General features: G+C 48.6%; 1 protein-coding gene and 1 long non-coding RNA gene across 2 annotated transcripts in view; one reads left to right on the top strand and one right to left on the bottom strand.

Moving 5' to 3' along the window:
- Positions 1-17: 17 nt before the first annotated feature.
- LOC109145874 lies at positions 18-2,335 on the bottom strand. The gene is made up of 2 exons (XR_002047544.3): positions 1,896-2,335; positions 18-509 (listed from the first exon to the last, which is right to left on the bottom strand). It is a non-coding gene; the product is annotated as an uncharacterized LOC109145874 (long non-coding RNA).
- A 1,187-nt stretch (positions 2,336-3,522) lies between these two features.
- Positions 3,523-17,919, top strand: part of PTEN (phosphatase and tensin homolog) — a 49,490-nt gene continuing 35,093 nt past the window's right edge. Inside the window, exon 1 of the mRNA XM_039553760.1 lies at positions 3,523-3,692. Coding sequence (XP_039409694.1) covers positions 3,614-3,692 — 79 coding nt within the window. The 5' untranslated portion in view covers positions 3,523-3,613. The remainder of the gene's footprint in view (positions 3,693-17,919) is intronic.

Below are 17,919 nucleotides of genomic sequence, written 5' to 3' on the forward strand. Positions count from 1 at the left end.
CAGCATGTTAACAGAAATACAAAATAACACATATAATATATAAAACGTGCGTATATACCCACATTTTATATAGATGGATATATAATTTATGGATACGTAACCCATGTAAAACATACCTAACATATTTCAAACCTATCCATTGTGAAAGAAGAATGTCCAGGAAAAGGCTAAAATGACAGGATCTCTCCAATAGCTGCAATTCACCCAAAGTTTGGGCAATTTCTCTTCAGCCCTTCTGCTTTTGCGCCAAGGTTTTCCAGCGACAAGAGGAAACGGCCTCAGGCCATGCCAGGGGAGGTTCAGGTGGGACATCAGCAGGAATTTCTTCATGGAAGGAACAATTTAGATTTGATCAGGCAAGTCCTCCCTTTCATGCTGCTCTGCCAGCCTTTGATGGTCAAAAAGACTATAATCTTCTGGAGGTTTTTGTTTTTCAGTTCACGTGGACCACTGTGTTCTTTCATTCCCGGAGGAAAATATTGAGGACCCTTCTGGTTTTCTTCCCACTCCTGAAAAAAAGTGACATCTGTTTTTCTGCAATTAAGGAGAGATGCACACACACACACACAGGAGGAAAAGCAGCTCGGAACCTACGTTTTGTCACTGCTGTGGTGGCAACCTCTGAAAAAAATCCCATTGAAAAATACTTTTAAAAGATGTGGAGAAGTGCAATTTTTCAGAAGCCAGCCGGGTTTGTGGTGATGCAGAAGGTGGGGACTGGATTGGGCTCCAATTTCTCAAAACATTGAGGGATTGTGATCAGGATTATGACCGACTCTTCCTTTCCAGAGTTCATGTGAGGTTTCAATTCATGGTCCCAGTGAAATGTCTGAGAAAGAAGCGTGCTGGGAATCATGGGGTTAATCCTAGGGGGAAAAGGTGTTGGTGGCAGCTCCATCCCCAGGCGTTTGGCATGCCTTGGATCATGGGATGGATCCAGAAACTGGGAACACAAGTTAAAACTCGGACATAGAATGAGTCTGGATGAGTGGGAACCTCAATCCATCTCATTCCAACCTCCACACCTTCCTCTACATCCCAGGTTGCTCCAAGCCCTATCCAGTCTGGCCTTGGACACTTCCAGGGATCCAGAGGCAGCCACAATTTTCTCAGCTTTGGGTTTGCAGCTGGGGGAGAGGGGAGTGTGGAAATTGAGGGGAGCTGGGCGCAGTCAGGCGGGGCCCAAGAGGGACCTTTGTGCCTGGGAGAGCACAAAGTGCTGCTTGAGGCCAGCGCTGGCCCAAGGATGAGTGGACGCAGAGCAGTCCCAAATATATTTTGCCTGAAAACCAGGAGAAGGTTCTGGGAACAGCTTCCCAGTGAGAATAATGGTGGCAAAACATCTTAAGATGCAACCTGATACGTTTCTGAAAGGAATTCTATAACACAGCATTTGCAAGGGCTGGAGGCCGCAGCAGCTCAGGAAATCCCTCCAGCACCTCTCAGAAGTGTTTAAGGATCGAGCAGGACACTGGAATATTTATTTATTTATTTATTTATTATTTACGTTCATTATTCATACACAAAGTGCCTTCAGCAAGATGTCTTTCCCTGACAGCCCCGTTTGAGGTGGATTTATGGATAAACCCCAGGATCTGTTTTTTAGGGGGATACCTGCCTGGTTTACATCACCTGCTTTTCACGGAGAGAAGGGGAGAAGGGGCACGTGGATTCCCCTCGCGCTCTCAGGCTCTCTTCCACGGTGTCTCTCTTCCAGGTGTACAGCAGATGCTGACCTCCAACAGAGTCCATTCCTGAAGCTTTATAGAAGTCCTACATTCCAAGCTGCCTTAAAATTCTAGGTTTTGTTACCTCACTAACCTAATATCTCACCTCTCTGCACAAGAAAGGGGGGAAAAAAAAAAATCACACAAAAAAATCCCCAAAAAACTTACCAAATAATGAGGAAGATGGAAACTGATAGCAGTGTTCATATCCAGGAGCTCAGGCTGCACCAAGCTACCTGATGGTCATCTTCCTGCAAAACATTACTGCTGCTAATTCTCAAAAAGTTACAGGAGTTCTCAGCTTAGAGTGTGAAGAGCCTTGTACAATAGGGGTTATCCCCTAACGTTTTAAAGGGTTATAAAGACCGATTTAGAGATTTATAGACAGCGCTTTCTCCCTGCCAGGATAACTGTGAGCAGTGTGGGAAGGAGAACGGAGTGGCACAGAACACTCCATGGAAATACCACGCGCTGCTGAGCCAGCCGGCCGGACCTGGGGGAGCTGTCATGTCCCTGTCTCTGAGCTTGGTCACTCCGAAGACATCAGCAGGAATTTCTGCATGGAAAGGGTGCTCAGGCCTTGGCAGGGGCTGCCCAGGGAGCTTTGGAGTGCCCATGCCTGGAGGTGCCCAAGGAAGGGCTGGAGGTGGCACTCAGTGCTCTGGGCTGGGGACAAGGTGGGCATCAGGCACAGCTTGGACTTCATGGGCTGGGAGGGCTTTTCCAGCCTCAGGGACTCTGTGATTCCGAGGGCAGCAGGTGGCCCAAACCCCCCTTCCTTCGGTGCCCGGTGGCTGCAGGGGGCGACAGGCACTCGCTCACTGCGGCTTCTCCGCTTCACGCCAACCCCGGGGGACGTGAGGAGAAGACGACGAACCCCTGAAGACGCCGGGCTGACCCCCCCCGTTCCCCTTCCCCGCAGGGCCGCACCGAGCCCGTTCTTCCCCTTGCCTTCCTCCAGCCCAGCTCGGCTCAGGAAGGAGGAGAGGCGAGCGGGCGGCAGTCCCGGGGGCTCTGAGGGGCTCGGGCGGCTCTGGGAGGCTCGGGCGGCTCTGGGAGCTCTGAGGGGCTCGGGGGCCCCAGACCGCCCCGACCCCTCACGGCCCCTCACGGCCACTTCCGCCCGCGGGGGAGGTGCCGCCGCGAGTGCCCACGTGACCGGGCCGCAGCACCGCGGCCGCCTCACTATACCGCCCGTATCCCTCCGCCCGTCGCCCCCTTCCCCCCACCCCTCCGGGGGACGAGGGGGGACCGGCGGGAGAAGGGGTACGGGCGGCGCGCGCAGTGAGATCCGGTGCCCCAGTCCCCCCGGTCCGCCGCTTCACCGCTTCTCTGCTGGCGGGGTGGGAGGGACTACTTTGTGTGTTGGCGGATGCGTCGCGTGGGCGTGGCGGCGCCGCCCGCCGTCTCTCTCGGAAACCGCGGCCATGATGGGCGCCCCGCGCCGGCGAGCGCTGCGGGCCGGGGGATGAGCGCGGCCGTGCCGCCCTGAGGAGCCGCCGTTGGGAAGAGCCGAGGGAGCGACCGCCCGGCCCCCGGGGCGGGGAGCGGAGCGGGGCCGGGCCGGGGGCGCGCCCCGCGCCGCTGTCACCATTGCCGGGGCCCGGAGCGCCGCAGAGCTGCTCCCCCCGCCGCCGCCGCGCTCGCCCCAAACACGGCGGCGGCGGCGGCACCGCCCGCAGGGGCTCGGCGCGGCTCCCGACGCGCTCGGAGGAGGCGGAGGAGAAGGAGGAGGAGGAGGGAGCAGCAGCCGGTGCCGCCGCCGGGAGCCGGGCCCGCCCGGGGCTGAGCCGCCGGAGCATCAGCGCCCGGGGCCGCCCGGTGGTGCCTCGCGGCCGCCGCCCGGGCCCTGCGCGCTGCCCCGGAGCGGCCCCCGGCTGCCAGACATGACCGCCATCATCAAAGAGATCGTCAGCAGGAACAAAAGGCGATACCAGGAGGATGGCTTCGACCTGGACCTGACCTGTATCCTCCTCCCGCTCCTGCTCCCGCACGTCCCGCGATTGCATCAGACCCGCGCGGCGTTACCTAACGCGCTGCCCCCGGCCGCTCCGCCGCCGGGGCTCGCCCGGGCCGCCGCGCCCTCCCCCGCCGCCGCCTCGGCCGCCTTTTGTCCGGGCCCGGCAGATTAACGGGAGCTCCAGGATTAACGCCAGCGCTCCTTGCCGGCCGGCCCGCGGCCCCCCGAGCCGCCGAGGGGCTGCCCCCCCCCTCCCACCCCCGGCCACGGAGCCCCTGCCCGCTCCGGAGCAGCCGCTTATCTCCGGCTGTGTTGGTTTTTGGGCTCACGCAGCAAATGCGCCCGACCCGCCGTGATTTGCGTCCACAGCGCTTTATTTTTTTTTTTTTTTTTTTAATTTAGTAACTCGTCTTGAATTGCGAATATAATCATGCCGGGCCTGTGGCTTTCCCCGGGTTGCTTCAGTCGAAGCCTGTGTCCTCTGCCCTGATTTCCAGCCCTCTGCTAAGGCAGAGCTGTACCTTAGGATGCAGCAAGGCTCTCCATGACAAGAGACGGCAATCGCTCCTTCCAAATTAAAAAAAAAAAAAAAACCAAACAAAACCAAAACCCACCATTTTTCCCGGTGAACTGCACGCGGATGTGTCACAAACGAGAGCGCATCGGGTGTCATCGAGGAGGATTGTATAGAATACTTATTCTGGAATAAGTAATTAGCGTGCAGTTACGGCTAGCGAGGCAAAAGCCGGTGTGTAGTTTTGGTGGCCTTTGGAACAGATGTGCTGGAGCGGCGTCAGGCAGATGTTTAGCTTGGAATGCCCTGCAGGGTTCATGGTGGGTAGGGGCTCTGCTGTGGGCAGGATCTTGCTCCGTGGTGGGGAAAGATTGGTGCTGTGGGAGAGATTTTGGGGCAAGAACTTCGCTTAGAAGTTGGAAAAATGAATATTGACAGTAGTGCTCAGAGCTGGGCTTCTCCCTGTGGAGAGACGTTTCTGTTCTGCAACAGGATTAGGTAGAAATCTATTGGGTTTTGGAGCAATTACATTTATGTCCGAGCAAGTGCTCCAGGTAAATCCAGTTTTTGAGCAGGATCAAAGCTGATAAAAGCTGTAGCTAGTACAGAGCTCTTGCTTTTGCATTGAGCTTTGGCCTAAAATTTTGGTAGCTTTAAAACAACCTGAAAGGTTCTGGACTTTACCAAGCAGCTGCTTAGGTTTTAGTTTTTAACTAGCAGCTCTGGTTCATTATTCCTGTGTTATGTTTGTGATAAAAGCTCTTTTAGGCCTGGATTTTTAAGTGTTTGCACTTGGTTATTTCGTTGGCTGTTCGGGTTATGGAAAGAGTTAAGTGGTCACAAAACCAAAAGGTTTTTTACTTCACAGTTGAAGAGTTTGGTGTTTCAGGTATCTTTGCCCAGATGTGCCCTTGGTAGGGAGAGATATTTTGACCCAAACAGATCTTTTTAACTGGTCATATGCTCCCAGCAAGAAAATTAGTGAATGCTGAACCTCGACTTTCTTGCTCAAGATTGCCTAATGATGTGCTAAATGGAATTAATGGCTTATTTTTAATTTTTATTCTTAGAATTTTGTGTTAAAAACCAGGCCGTTGCACTGGGCTTAGGCTGGCTTTTCTAAAAGGAGCAGCTGGCTGCAGTTCTGCCATGAAATTTTTGGAAAAGATGGTTTGATTTCTTTAATGCTAGAAAAAATAACATAGGAAGAAGCGGGGGGGTTTGTAGCTGCACATTTTGAACAGATAATGAATGAAGACTTCTGCCTGTGCAGTGCCATGGCTTTGCTTGAAGGCTGATGTTGCTGCAGAAGTGAAAGTTGAATTGTTTTAATCACTTTGTGCAGGCTTCTTTTTGCAGGGCTCCGACTGAATTGTTGCTCACCATTGCTGGTAGCTGGGAAATAACCTATTTATTCCTTACGCACATGACCATGGATTTAGCTCTCCAACCATGTGATGTTAAGGGGAAAAAAGAGAAAACTTGAAGCCCAAGTGAGCTGTTCAACAAGGCATGGCCGGAGGACCAGGTGTTAGAGATGCCAGGTTAGTTTAGGGTAGCTGCCTCTGTCCAGCTAAAAGGGAGAGGCAGCCAGGAGCTGGACAGCCCAGTGATTTGGGCATTTGGCTGGGAAATGGGAAATGGAGGTCTGGGTTCCTCCTGCAGCTCCAGAACACTCGGGAGCTGGTGCTTCCCTGGGCTTTGGGAGCTGGAGAGTGAAAGGAATTGCAGTGAATCCAGATGAGGTGCCTGTGTTCTGTGCGCTGCCCTTTCTCCTGCCCTGCTCTGAGGGAAGCTTCCTGTCCTGGAGTCCTGTGTGGACAGAGACTTTGGGTCCTGGATATTATCCCAAGGCCTTGCAGGAGCTCCTGGGTGCCTAAGGCGGGCTGGGTGAGGTGCTGGAGTGCCAAAATCCTTGAATGGGCTGCATCAGATCCTTTTAAAAGTGATCTTGATGTATGTACGGTGCAGGACATTGTGCTTGGAACTCTGAGTTCCTGAGGAATTGGTTAAGAATTCTTGTGTGTGTAATGTGGGATTTCAGCAAAGGGAGAGAGCATCTTCCCAAAATCAGTGCAGAGTGTGAAAATAAGCCTGTGTGTCTTTAAAAACCACACTGACACTACTTTTCATCTGATCGGATGTTCTCTGTGAGCAGTCTTTATGCACATCTTGGAAAAAAGTATTTTGAACTTAGAAGAAGAAAGGGTTTTAAAGGTGGAGACATTAAATCAGGTGTTTAATAGTTCAGATATTTATTTCTGGTTCTTTTGGGTTTCTAATTAATTTCTGCAATACTGGATACTTTTTGGTGCACATGGGTGAGAAGGAAAGTTTGGATTAATGGCTTTCTTCTCCTGTGGTTGCATTTCTTGATGCTGCAAGCACCAGAATGTTTTCTGAGGCACTCTGTGTGTTACTTCTGAAATTGTGCAGCTTGGTGGTGCCCCCCTTAGTGCAGGGAACAGCAGGGAGAAAACACTTCTGTGCAGCAGTGCATGGATTGCTTGTGTCTTAAGAGCTCTGTGTGTAACTGAGTTCAGCAAGTGGCTTCACTATTTGGGACTGAAGTGGGAAAAAATCGTGTGACTGCTTCTTGTGCCCATCCTAGCTTGGGTTAAACTTTGTCTCGTGTTCCCAGGCCTTCTGGTAGGGGTGAGAATGGGCAGCTAGGCTGAGCCCAGGGCTTGACTGAAGCATGTGGAGCTCGTGACCTACATAGTGGTACAAACTGCAGCAATATTCAGGCGAGATGAGATGTTGGGTGCAGTTTACACGTCTCACACGTCGTTTGTCTCGTGGAATGAAAGGCAGAGAATGCTGAAATTGCGGGAGGAAGCTGCTTAGAATCTCTCACTGCTTTATGCTATTTGCAGTCCTAAAGCTCTTTGCATTTTTAATGAAATTTTAAATTATGGGACTTGACTCAAAATGGCTCAGCTTCCAGGAAAAAAAAAAAAAAGAATTAGTGGCATGAGGTCCATACCATGTTTAAAAATAGAGCCTGAGCTGGAAATGCCATTTTTTAAAAAGGCTTAGTCTCGTTTTAAGATTGAAGTTTGTTAGAGGTTTTGTAACAAGTTTGTCTTGCACACAAGCACAGGGAGCGTTTAGAAGAAACGAGAAGAGACCAACTGGCAGTGCATTTTATTGGTGGGAAAGTATTTCTTTGTTCTGAAGTAAACCATGTTACTTAGCAGTGTTCAGAGCCCGACAGACTCATTTTGCATCTGGAGCCTGGGATGATGTTGGGTTTTGGACAAGATTAATGCCAATTTTGCTCTGAATTCGTCTCAGAAGTCTGTTTGCATAGACAGCACTCCAGCGGCCCTGCTGGCTGGGGACTCAGCAGAGTTTCAGTTCCTTGCTTGTTACAGGATGTGTTTGATCCCAGGAAAATTGTTCTTTTGGCACTTAGCAAGGATAAGGGCTCTGAATTGTCCACGTGGAGAAAGCAAGGTGGTGGCTGCTGCAAATGAGTTCCTGCATTTTCTCTCTGGGGTTAGACATGGGCTAGGTCATTTACTGTTCCTCGCAACCCAAAAAACCCCAAGCCCTGTGACATACTGCTGTAGTGTGGGTAGGGGTGTTTGACAGCTGAAACCTTCAAACCCCAGCACAGCAGGTGCTGTGTGGTGCAACCCCATGCAGAGTCACCCAGCCCCTTCCTGCCCTGCTTTTTCACTGCTGAAAGGATTGTTCAGAAAGGGACTTAGAAGAAGCTCTCACAAATACAGCTCGTCTCTTTGCATTTGTTTAAATGTAGTGCAGGATTCTTAGGGAACTGCTTCAGCTTGGATCATCAGAAATTTTCAGTGTATGCGGAGACTGTTTGCACAAGCTAAACTCCAAATGAAAAAATACCTGTCTGTGCACACTTTTAAATGAACAGAAGCTGCTGAAGTAGTGGCTGTGTGTTCTTCTCGAGGTGGGCAGAGAAATGAGTGGACCCTGCATAGCATTTCTTACAGGGTGACCTCTTGGAAAAAGCCCAGCCAAAGTGATAAATGATTGGAGCCTGGTTTTAAGTTCAGTTAAGGGTGTGAAATCTTCAGAACATCCAGAGCTTTGCTGTTAAACATGGAGAGGGTAATGCTGAATTAAGTGCCAGCTTTGCTAGGACCAGTACTAGGTTTGAGTATTCCTTTCTTAAGCAAAAATCCAAGTTTCCTCTTGCTTACACTAAGACTGATGAGGTGTTGGCACTTGAGGAGTTACTTGGTGGGGTTTGCTCGGTGAGGACAGTTCTGTCACTGTTGAGGACTCCTGAAAATCCCACCCATTTACTCTGTGTGGTTGGCCGGCCAGCATCAACACTGGGTCCAGCTGGAGCCTTGAAGGGTGGTGAATTTTGGCAATGCATCTTTCTAGGAATTTGTGCTAGTCAGGGAGACCTTTCTGTCCACGGGATCATTCCATCTGCCTTGCACTGACCTGGGAGAGGATGTAGCCTTGAGTGGGGAGCTTATCCAACACTGGAACTGCTGTTCCTGCTGCAGTGGCTCTTGATGGCTGCTAGGCTGGGGCCAGCAGATTTCCTTGGGACAAAATTCCTACTGCTATCCAGTGCTAGACATCTCCTAGAAGAACTTGCTTGTATTACCAGAGTGTTCTGGAGCACGGTGACTGCTGTAGAGACAGTGAGTATTTGCTAAATGATATCTTAAAACTGTTCAGAGGAGTACAGAATTGTCTTCATTTTCTCCCAGAAGAGAGGTGACTGTCTTTTCCATTTTTCTTCCTTGGAGATTGGTTTGGACACCTAAATCCTCTCTCATTGTGGAAGCAATTGATATAATTTGTTCAGTAATAATACGGCTGGAAGAATGTTGTGTTAAAACCCCCCTGTGCTAAAAAGCAGAAAGACAAAGCTAAACTTTAGGGAGTAACAAGTACAAAGTTGAAATTTTATATGTGAAGCTTCTGTTTACCAAGTTTTTGCTGGTTGTGAGTTGCTGAACAGTTCCTTAAATGAAATTATATTTTTAATGGATTAATGTTGTTGCCATATTAATGCTGCGTAAACTGACAAATTATACCCTGGTACCTTAGCCAGAGTCTTCCCCTACAACAGGTTTAAACATGAAAATGGTTGTTGTATAATGATTTAAAGGACAATTGTTGTGCTCTGACAAACTGGAAGAGAAGGGAGGGAATAGGCAGCTGAGCTGTCAAATCCCTTAATTACATTAGAGACCAAAGATACTGTCATTACTCATAACTAACTCCCTTTCAAAGCCCAACTCCTTTCTAGTTTGGAGCAACTCGGAGCTCTGTGTGATTTTTATTCATTTACTGTGCCTGATACGGGGTGGATGTTGAAGGGGAATATATTGCATGGCTTTTTTGGGGGGGAAAATGGGATATAGCCTGGAGTTGTGCATAGTAATTCCTGGATATGCCCTGTGCCTCATCTTAAACCCTAGGGGAGGTGTGGGCTCCTTTGATTGGGCACTTTGGTGAAGGTTTTTTGGGATTAAAGCTGTGCAAGTCTGTGCATTCCTGTGAGTTACTGGAATGGTGATTTCTGGGCTGTAAGAAGGGAATTTATTTGGAAATGTGTAGCCCTGTAGAGCAGGATGTCTTCTGAAACATGGATTATTTGTGGGTGGTTGACTCTGCTTTGGCTTCTGTTCGTTTTTGGATGTGTCTTAGGCCCAGGTTGATATTTCAGATGTAAACAAATCCTTGTTCCAGTTTCTAATTCAAGCCAGCATCCTCTTTGCTCCTGTTGTCATCTGCCTCGTTTGCTGTCTCGCCTGTGGGGCCCTGGAAAAAAAAGGCATTTTTGTAGAATGGAAGTAAATAATTGTGCAATTAGGCCCTGTATCATGCTGCATAAATCTAGGTTATCTTAATAACGATTTTTAGGCAATGTAGCTCAAGTAGTGGCTCTGTGATTCAAATGGTAATTGACTGTGCAGCTAAAAAAATTAAACCCAACTGCTCTGTGTTTGGGATGATGACTATTGCAAAAGCTGGCATTGTTCCCTTTAAAGATGAACTCCCAGCTCCACAGCCCCAGCGTGCAGCAGTGCAGAAAAACTGCTTAATATCCAGTTTTTTGTAGGGAAGTGCTTAAGAAATATCTTTATAAACTTAATTCTGCCTTTGTGGGGCTGTAGTATAATAGCTTTTAATTGCATGATTAATTTTCTTAGAGGCCTCTGCTTAATTCATTGCATTGCCTGGGTATATATCAGGCTACAACTGAAGAGTTGTGTATTTTCTGTTCTCTAATTTCTTGTGTGGGTGAGTTCAAGAAGGAATGTCCTTTTCTTATGCTAACATTTAGAGGAGGGAGACACTAGATCTCAGTGGGATAAAATTATCTACTTGAGGGTTATTGGTTGAGGAATGGTTTATTAGAATGGCCTTCTGTCTTGCCACTCACCTTTATCTTCTTTTGATCCACCCCCCCCCAAATGAAGGTTTGATTTCCATAAACCCCCTACTTTTTGCAGTTCCTGATTTGTGAAAGTTTTTTGTGTGCTGTATTTGTCCTCCAACCCAATAGCTATTTTAAATTCTCTTGTCTGTGAAAGTTTTGGATGTTCTTTCAGGCTTGCAAAAAGTTGAGTCTGAGCCATTTTTCACTTCCTGTCAGTAAATATCAAAGTAGTGACTCTTCTGTGCTGGCTTCTCTTTACTGAATAAAATTCTTGTATTTTTCTGGGGGTGTTTGAGGTTAGGACATGCTTAAGTACACAGTGGTGCTTGGTTCAGGGAGATCCTGCAAAGTGGGGTGGTGTGCTGGGAACACACACGGTGACATCTCATAGCTCTGCTTGAAAGAGCTCATGTTGAGTTGGGTTGGTGGTTAAAACAGGTCAGTTTGGCACTTAAAAACTCAAATTGAGATGTGACAGTCAGGCTTCTCAGAGCGTGGGGTCCTCTGGAGAGCATCTGCTCAGTCCCTGTCTTGCCTTGTGTGCACGCCTGGTGCTGTGGTTTGGGTGCCAGCGTGGGGATCAGTCACAGGTTGGATGTGATGATCCCAGAGGTGCTTTCCAGCCTCAGTGATCCTGGGATGCTGCACCATTGTCCTTGAGCCACCGTGTGTTGCTGCAGCTTGTTGGGATGCCGGGCTGGCTATGGAAAGATGGGATGTGGCCTCTTCCAAAATGTCAGCAGAAACAAAAGAACTTTCTGAACTGGACCATGGCATCTTTCCCTCAGGAAATTTGTTGGGATTGTAGGCAGTGCTGTAGGTCTGGACTTGGGGCTGAGTTAGGGAGTTGAAGCCCAGTCTCTGCCTTCACAGCTGAAGCTGTCGGATTCGGTATCAGTAATACAGAGTCTGATGCATCATTTTTTTTGTTTGCTCTTAGCTCTTTCTGAATGGGGAGGGCAGCTTTTCTGTGTCCTTTAATATTGTCAGCTATTTTAGAGGGGTTTCATGAGTTGGAAGGGATTCACAAGGATCATCAAAATCCAGCTCCTGGCCTTGCACAGGACACCCCAGCAATCCCACCCTGTGCCTGAGAGCATTGTCCAAACACTCCTTGCAGCTCTACACAAGAGCTCATGTTTCCTTTACTCTCTGCATGCTTTTGTGTCTTTATTTATGATTCCAAACCATTTTGAAATGGAAATATAAGGTGCCTTTTTGTCAGCCTTTGTCAGAACAAGCTGTTCTCTAGAGCAGCCATCATCTTTCATGCTTTTGTTACCATTTTTTCTATTTATGTTGCAAGGCCTGTAGTTTTTTTCCCCCAATCTTAACGTGACCCCATTAGCTCTTCAGCAAAGCTTCCATATGGCTGAGAGCTCCTGGACACATTTCCTACACCTCACAGATGAAGGGAGAGACCCTTGCTCTGGGATTACTTCCCAAATGCAATATAATAAGCAGGTCCAGAAGTCAGTTGTGGATGTAGACAACCTGGCATATCCTCTTGAGGCATCTTCTGCTTTATTTCTTTGTGCTGTGGGAATTTGAGTTCCCCTCCAGACCTATTGTCAGCACCATGACCTGATGTGGATAGGGTTTCCTCCTGGATACGAAGGAGTTGCAGTTATTCCTTATCTAGGTTGTTGCATTTAAATTGCAGGCTGAAAGCTTAAAAAACTAAAAAATGGGGAAAAAAAAAAAAAAAGAGTCCTTGTTGGAACCTGGAGCATCAAGGGGTTAAATGCATTTCTTCTAAACGATAAAATGTTTCAGCCGCATCTGAGTTGGTCCCTTTGCTTGTTCTTCAAGGCGCAGATGGTAGAGTTGACAAGTGCAGCTGGCTGGCTACAAGGAATCCTCCTTTGCTCTGAAGAACTTTCTTCCTGTTCATTTCCTCTATATTTCCATCACTTCCTGATGATCCAGGCTCACAGAAAAATACTGAACTTATTTTGCATTTCATGCTGGCTAATGGAAATGCTGCCTATTAAACAAAAAAGGTACTCATGGGTACGGCTTAAACAGCATGTACGTTAGGAAAGTCTTCTAGATTTCTCTGGGTATATTTTCCTATGTCATTTTCTTTTGTGTTGTTGGGATGCTGTCAAGAAAATGGCACTAATAGGAGCTTGGCCATTTGTCAGGGCTCTTAAGTCTGTTTGAGGATGGAGTGTGGACACTTCTTGTAACACTCCCCCCGTAGCTCCAGGCTGTCAAGCTGTTGAACAGTAAGAACAGTGCTGGTTTTTTTTTTCCCTTGCTGTTGCTCTGTGGACTCGTTTGAGCTGGAGTTAAAGGGCTGGAGGTCACCAGGCGAACGTTTCGTCGCTGGCAGGCCCAGCTGCGCCGCCAGACCACCTCACACGGGTCCTGCAGCCAGAGTTCCTGAAAACTGCAGGCAAATTCAGACAACAAAGCAACTTTGGGAGACTTCAAAGCCCCGCTGTGCCTCTGCTCCTGGGCGTCGCTGTCAAACGGGACTCGGCAGTGACAGCTTGGCCACCCCGCGCTCGAGGCTGGGTCCCCTGGCAGGCAGGAGGGTGAGGGGTGACACGGAGCAGAGCTGGCAGCAGATGAGGAGTGGGCTGGTGGGGAGCAGATTAAAGCAAGGACAAGCCTCCCCTGCCTGAACTGGAAGTGAAAAGTAGCATTCCTGGCAGTGGCAAAGCTTTTTTCAGGCTGTAGATTCCCTGATTTAAGTGTGTTCTTTGTTAAATGAAACTCCTGTTTGGGAGCTGGAAGCTGAGGGTCGGAAAAATGGGCTGCTGTTGTTTTATTTGCAGGTGTCAGGTTCAGGGTGTACAGTAAATTTTTAGCTCCAAAGCACAACTTGAACAGCTCCATCATTCACAGCTTCAGGAACACTCAGCTTGTTTGAAATTTCCTTTCTGAAGAAAGGTGAAATCTTATTGAAGCCTTTGATTCACAGAATCCCAGAGTGGTTTGGGCTGGAAGGAACCCGAAAGCCCATCCAGTGCCACCCCTGCCATGGGCAGGGACACCTTCCACTGTCCCAGGCTGCTCCAAGCCCCAATGTCCAGCCTGGCCTTGGGCACTGCCAGGGATCCAGGGGCAGCCCCAGCTGCTCTGGGCACTCTGTGCCAGGGCCTGCCCACCCTGCCAGGGAAGGATTTCTTCCCAATATCTAATATAAACCTACTCACTGTCAGTGGGAAGCCAGTCCCCCTTCTCCTGTTGTTCCAGGTCCTTGTAAACAGTAAATATTTGTAAAATTGTGAAGGGCTATGAATTCCAAGGTTCTTTTTCATTTGTGTTTTGATGTAAAACCTGTCTCAGTGTTGGGTCTAAAAAGTAAAGCTGCGTGTAAATTCTGAAGCACTGCATGCTCTGGCCTACTTATAAAAGAGGAGATGAGGTCATTTGCTCTTTGTTTTCCTGTTAGAGCCACCTTAATGAGTGGAGTGAGAATCAGGGGTTAAATACTTGGAAATACAGAACTTCATAAAATCACTCAGACATTCTAATGATGTTCTAGTTACTAATTGACAATGTTGATCATTGCAGGAAAGGCTGCAGCTGTCGGTTTTTGCAGCTTCCTTGTGACTGTTTAAGAATTAAGAATTGGTAAATATTTTGCTATGCTTTTTTGGCCACCTTCCATTATTAGGAAAAAGTCTGAATTTGTGAGCAAAATCAGTTACAGGACCAACATGAGTAATTTACTTTTATATCTCCATGTATGTAAAAAATTGCAAGTGTATACTGCATATTCTTTAATTTGGTCTTGGCATAATGTGAATATATAGACAGCTATTTTTGAAAGTGATTATAACAGCTGATTTGCATAATGATCCAGGATTTTTCTCATAGCAACTGCAAAGACTGTCATCTTCAGCAACGTGGGAATGATTTCAGGCTTTAAGGAGAGTGTTTTGTTCAATCTGTGAGCAGCATTAGAGCAAAGGCATTTCTGAAGTGGCACATGGATTATTGGCATTGGTCTGGTTTCAGTATTGATGAAGCACCATTGGGGCATTGGGGGATTTAGCAGATAATTGGGTATTGTGATTTTAAGGTTCCTGGGGCACAGCACGGTGATCTCTTGGCTCCTTTGGAAGTAGAGTTCTGTAGGTGATGATAAGAACTTGAGTAGAGGATGGTGTTCTGCTGGCATGTGTTGTGGGGCACCACAGTACAGAGAAGATCTGAAGCTGTCAGAGAGTGTCCAAAGGAGGGACATGGGGATGGGGAAGGGTCTGGAGGAGCAGCTGGGGGCACTGGGTTTGTTCAGCTGGAGCACACCGAGGTCAGACCTCACCGGGGCTGCAGCTCCCATCTCTGCTCCCTGGGACAGGGACAGCACCCAGGGAGCGGCTGGAGCTGGGCCAGGGCAGGCTCAGGCTGAGATCAGGGCAAGGTGCTTCCCCCAGAGGGTGCTGGGCACTGCCCAGGCTCCCCAGGGAATGGTCCCGGCCCCGAGGCTGCCAGAGCTCCAGGAGCGTTTGGACACCGCTGCCAGGGATGCCCAGGGTGGGGTTGTTGGGGTGCCTGTGCAGGGCCAGGGGCTGGGCTGGGTGATCCTTGGGGATCTCTTCCAGCTCAGGATATTTCGGTTTCTATGATCATGAGTCTGTCCATGGCAATTGTTTTTTATTATCAGCGCTAACTAAAATCCCAGCCTCCATGTTTACAAGACTGAGAAAGGAATGAGTACTTTAAAAACTATTAGAACCATTTTTGGGAATGAGTATCATAGCAAGGAGCTACTTTGGCAAAATGTGGTGGGGTTTATTTTATGCTGTTTAGAAAATCCATTTCAAATCCTTGTGGGTTCCTTCCAACTCAGCATATCCTATGATTGTATGAAATTTTGGTAGTTACACTGCTTTGGTTGACTTTGTTTTTGCATGTGCTGAACAGCCTCAGTAAATGACTGAGGCTTTTTTCCGTTTTTGTTTTCCTGTCTTTAAAAAAAAAAAAAAAAAGCTTGGAATTGATAATGAACTTGTTGCATGTTTTAAATGATCAGTTCTCCCAGATTTCTAAAATTAACATTATGATTACCAATTTCATGATGACTCAGAGTGTTCCTTTGAATGGAAGCCCAGCTTCCCAAGCTCCTGTGTAAGAAATCTTATCTTAGTAGTGAATATCCTAATTTCAGTTTTGGAAATCGGTGTTAAGTGAAGTGAGGTGTGAAAAGGGGTGTCTGAATTGTTGAGCGAGGCTGGTGAGAGCAGAGCTTGCTGAAGGCAATGCTCAGTGGATGGTTGCTCCTGAACTGGTCCTTGCAGTGATCAGGGGCTGTCCCTGTCGCTGAAGACGAGGTTCATTCTCCAGCATGGGGATGAAAACAAGCTGGGAGGGATGCAGGAACAACTATCCCCTTCACTTGCTGCAGATCTTAGGGTGTCTTTTCACGGGATGGGTGTAAGAAGTTGGCTTTTATGACAGCTTTTCCGTTTAAGTTATAAAACTTCTATTTCTGCTCAGAGATTTAATTCATCTGCAGCACCACTTCCATTCTGTTCTTCCATCTTAGTGCTCCCTAATGCAAAAGCATTCTTTAGTTGTGTGAACCACCACAAGAGCTTCAAAGCAGCACATCAAGGCTGCCAGAGCTCCAGGAGCGTTTGGACAATGGTCTTGGGGACGGGCTGGAGTTGTTGGGGTGTCTGTGCAGGGCCAGGAGCTGGACTGGGTGATCCTGTGGGTCCTTCCAGCTCGGGATATTGATGGTTTTGTGTCTCTTCACCGCGCTGTCAGGAGCACATATTGAAAAGGCACAGGATTCTCTGTCCTAGCAGTAAGAATGGGTCTGTCATTGCTGCTGCAGGCTTTCCTTGGGAGCAGATGGAGCCTGGTGCCTGGAAGGGCGTCGCTGGGGCCGTGTCCTTTGGCACCAGCCCTGTGCAGACACCAGGGTGAGTCAGCAGTGGCTGGGAACTGCATTCCAGTCTAATGCTTTGAGATAATCACTGAGGTGCTTCAGGACGATTATATTTAGGTGGGGGAGACATTGGCCTGCCTGTTAAAAAAATAATTGTGTTTTTCTAAAAACAACCCTTCCTCCCCACTAGGCTTGCTGTTGGATATTGGATTTTGAGCAACACTTGGGTTTTTGTGCTGTCAGGTTGCAAAGCCCCAGAGCACACAAAACACTTTAGTGGATCAGCATCACAGGCTCACAGAATAGTTGGGGAAGGAGGAGGAATAGTTGAGGAAGGAACCTCTGGAGATCATCCAGTCCAACTCCCTGTCCAGGCAGGGTCAGAGGAGCACTTCCAGGTAGGCTTGGAGAGTCTCCAGAGAGGAAGACTCAACACCCTCCCTGAGCAGCTGTGCCAGGGCTCTGCCACCCTCCAGGGAAGTTGTTCTTCCTCATGTCGAGGTGGCCTCAGTAAAACAGATTCATATTTCCCCCCACGCCCCCCCCCACCCCATCTGAAGTATTTTTCCATTGTCTTTTCTTACTGGCATATTGGAGAACACCTTTTGCAATTCCCACTTTTGGTTTAAAAGGTAAAAATAATCATAATGCTCGCAGAATCATGGAATGGTTTAAAGGACCTTAAGGCCCATCCAGTGCCACCCCTTGCTACAGGCAGGGGCATCTTCCACCATCCCAGGTTGCTCCAAGCCCTGTCCAGCCTGGCATGGAACACTTCCAGGGGTGATGCATGGATCAGCTTAAGCATTCCTAGTGGTTCCTGGGTGAGAAGGCAGTGATCAGTCAGAGGCTGGACTCCCCAGTCCAAGAGGTGTTTTCCAGCCTGATGCATTCTGTGCCCAGTCCTGCAGCTGTTTGGAAGCAGGAATGGCTGCGAGCTGTGCCTGCACCCTCGTGCATCGCCCTCGAGCGAGGGAGGGAGCAGGGAGAGCCAGGAGCCGAGCGGGAATCACGCTTCCAACAGTCCGGGAGCGCCCTGGTTATTTTGGAACTTTTTATCTCCCTGTGCCTGCGTGTTTGGAGGCTCTGGTGTTTGGAGCAGTGTGTGAGCAGGCTGGGAACGCTGCTGTTGAGATGTTCTGTTCCCTTGGCTCAGGGGGTGTGTCTGCCTCACTCCCATCTTGCACCAGCTGGGAATCCTGGAGAGTATCTCCTGTCTCAGCCCCTCGGAGAGGCATCTGAACATCAATCACGGGCTGCAGTGCCTGAAAAAATGTAGGAGAGCTCATGATGGCACACAGAAATGTGAGCAAGTCACAGGGTAATTTGGTGAAGTTTGGGCAGTTGTCCCATGGGTGATACTATAGCTGAAACTGAGTTTTGTTTTGATATGTCAAAATGAAATTATTTTCCCCCTGTTGCCAGCATGAGGGCTTGTCTTCTGTGAGCAGTGCTGTTGAAAGCAGGATGCAC

Source organism: Corvus cornix, chromosome 6 (assembly GCF_000738735.6).
Source record: "Corvus cornix cornix isolate S_Up_H32 chromosome 6, ASM73873v5, whole genome shotgun sequence".
Taxonomy (NCBI): domain Eukaryota; kingdom Metazoa; phylum Chordata; class Aves; order Passeriformes; family Corvidae; genus Corvus; species Corvus cornix.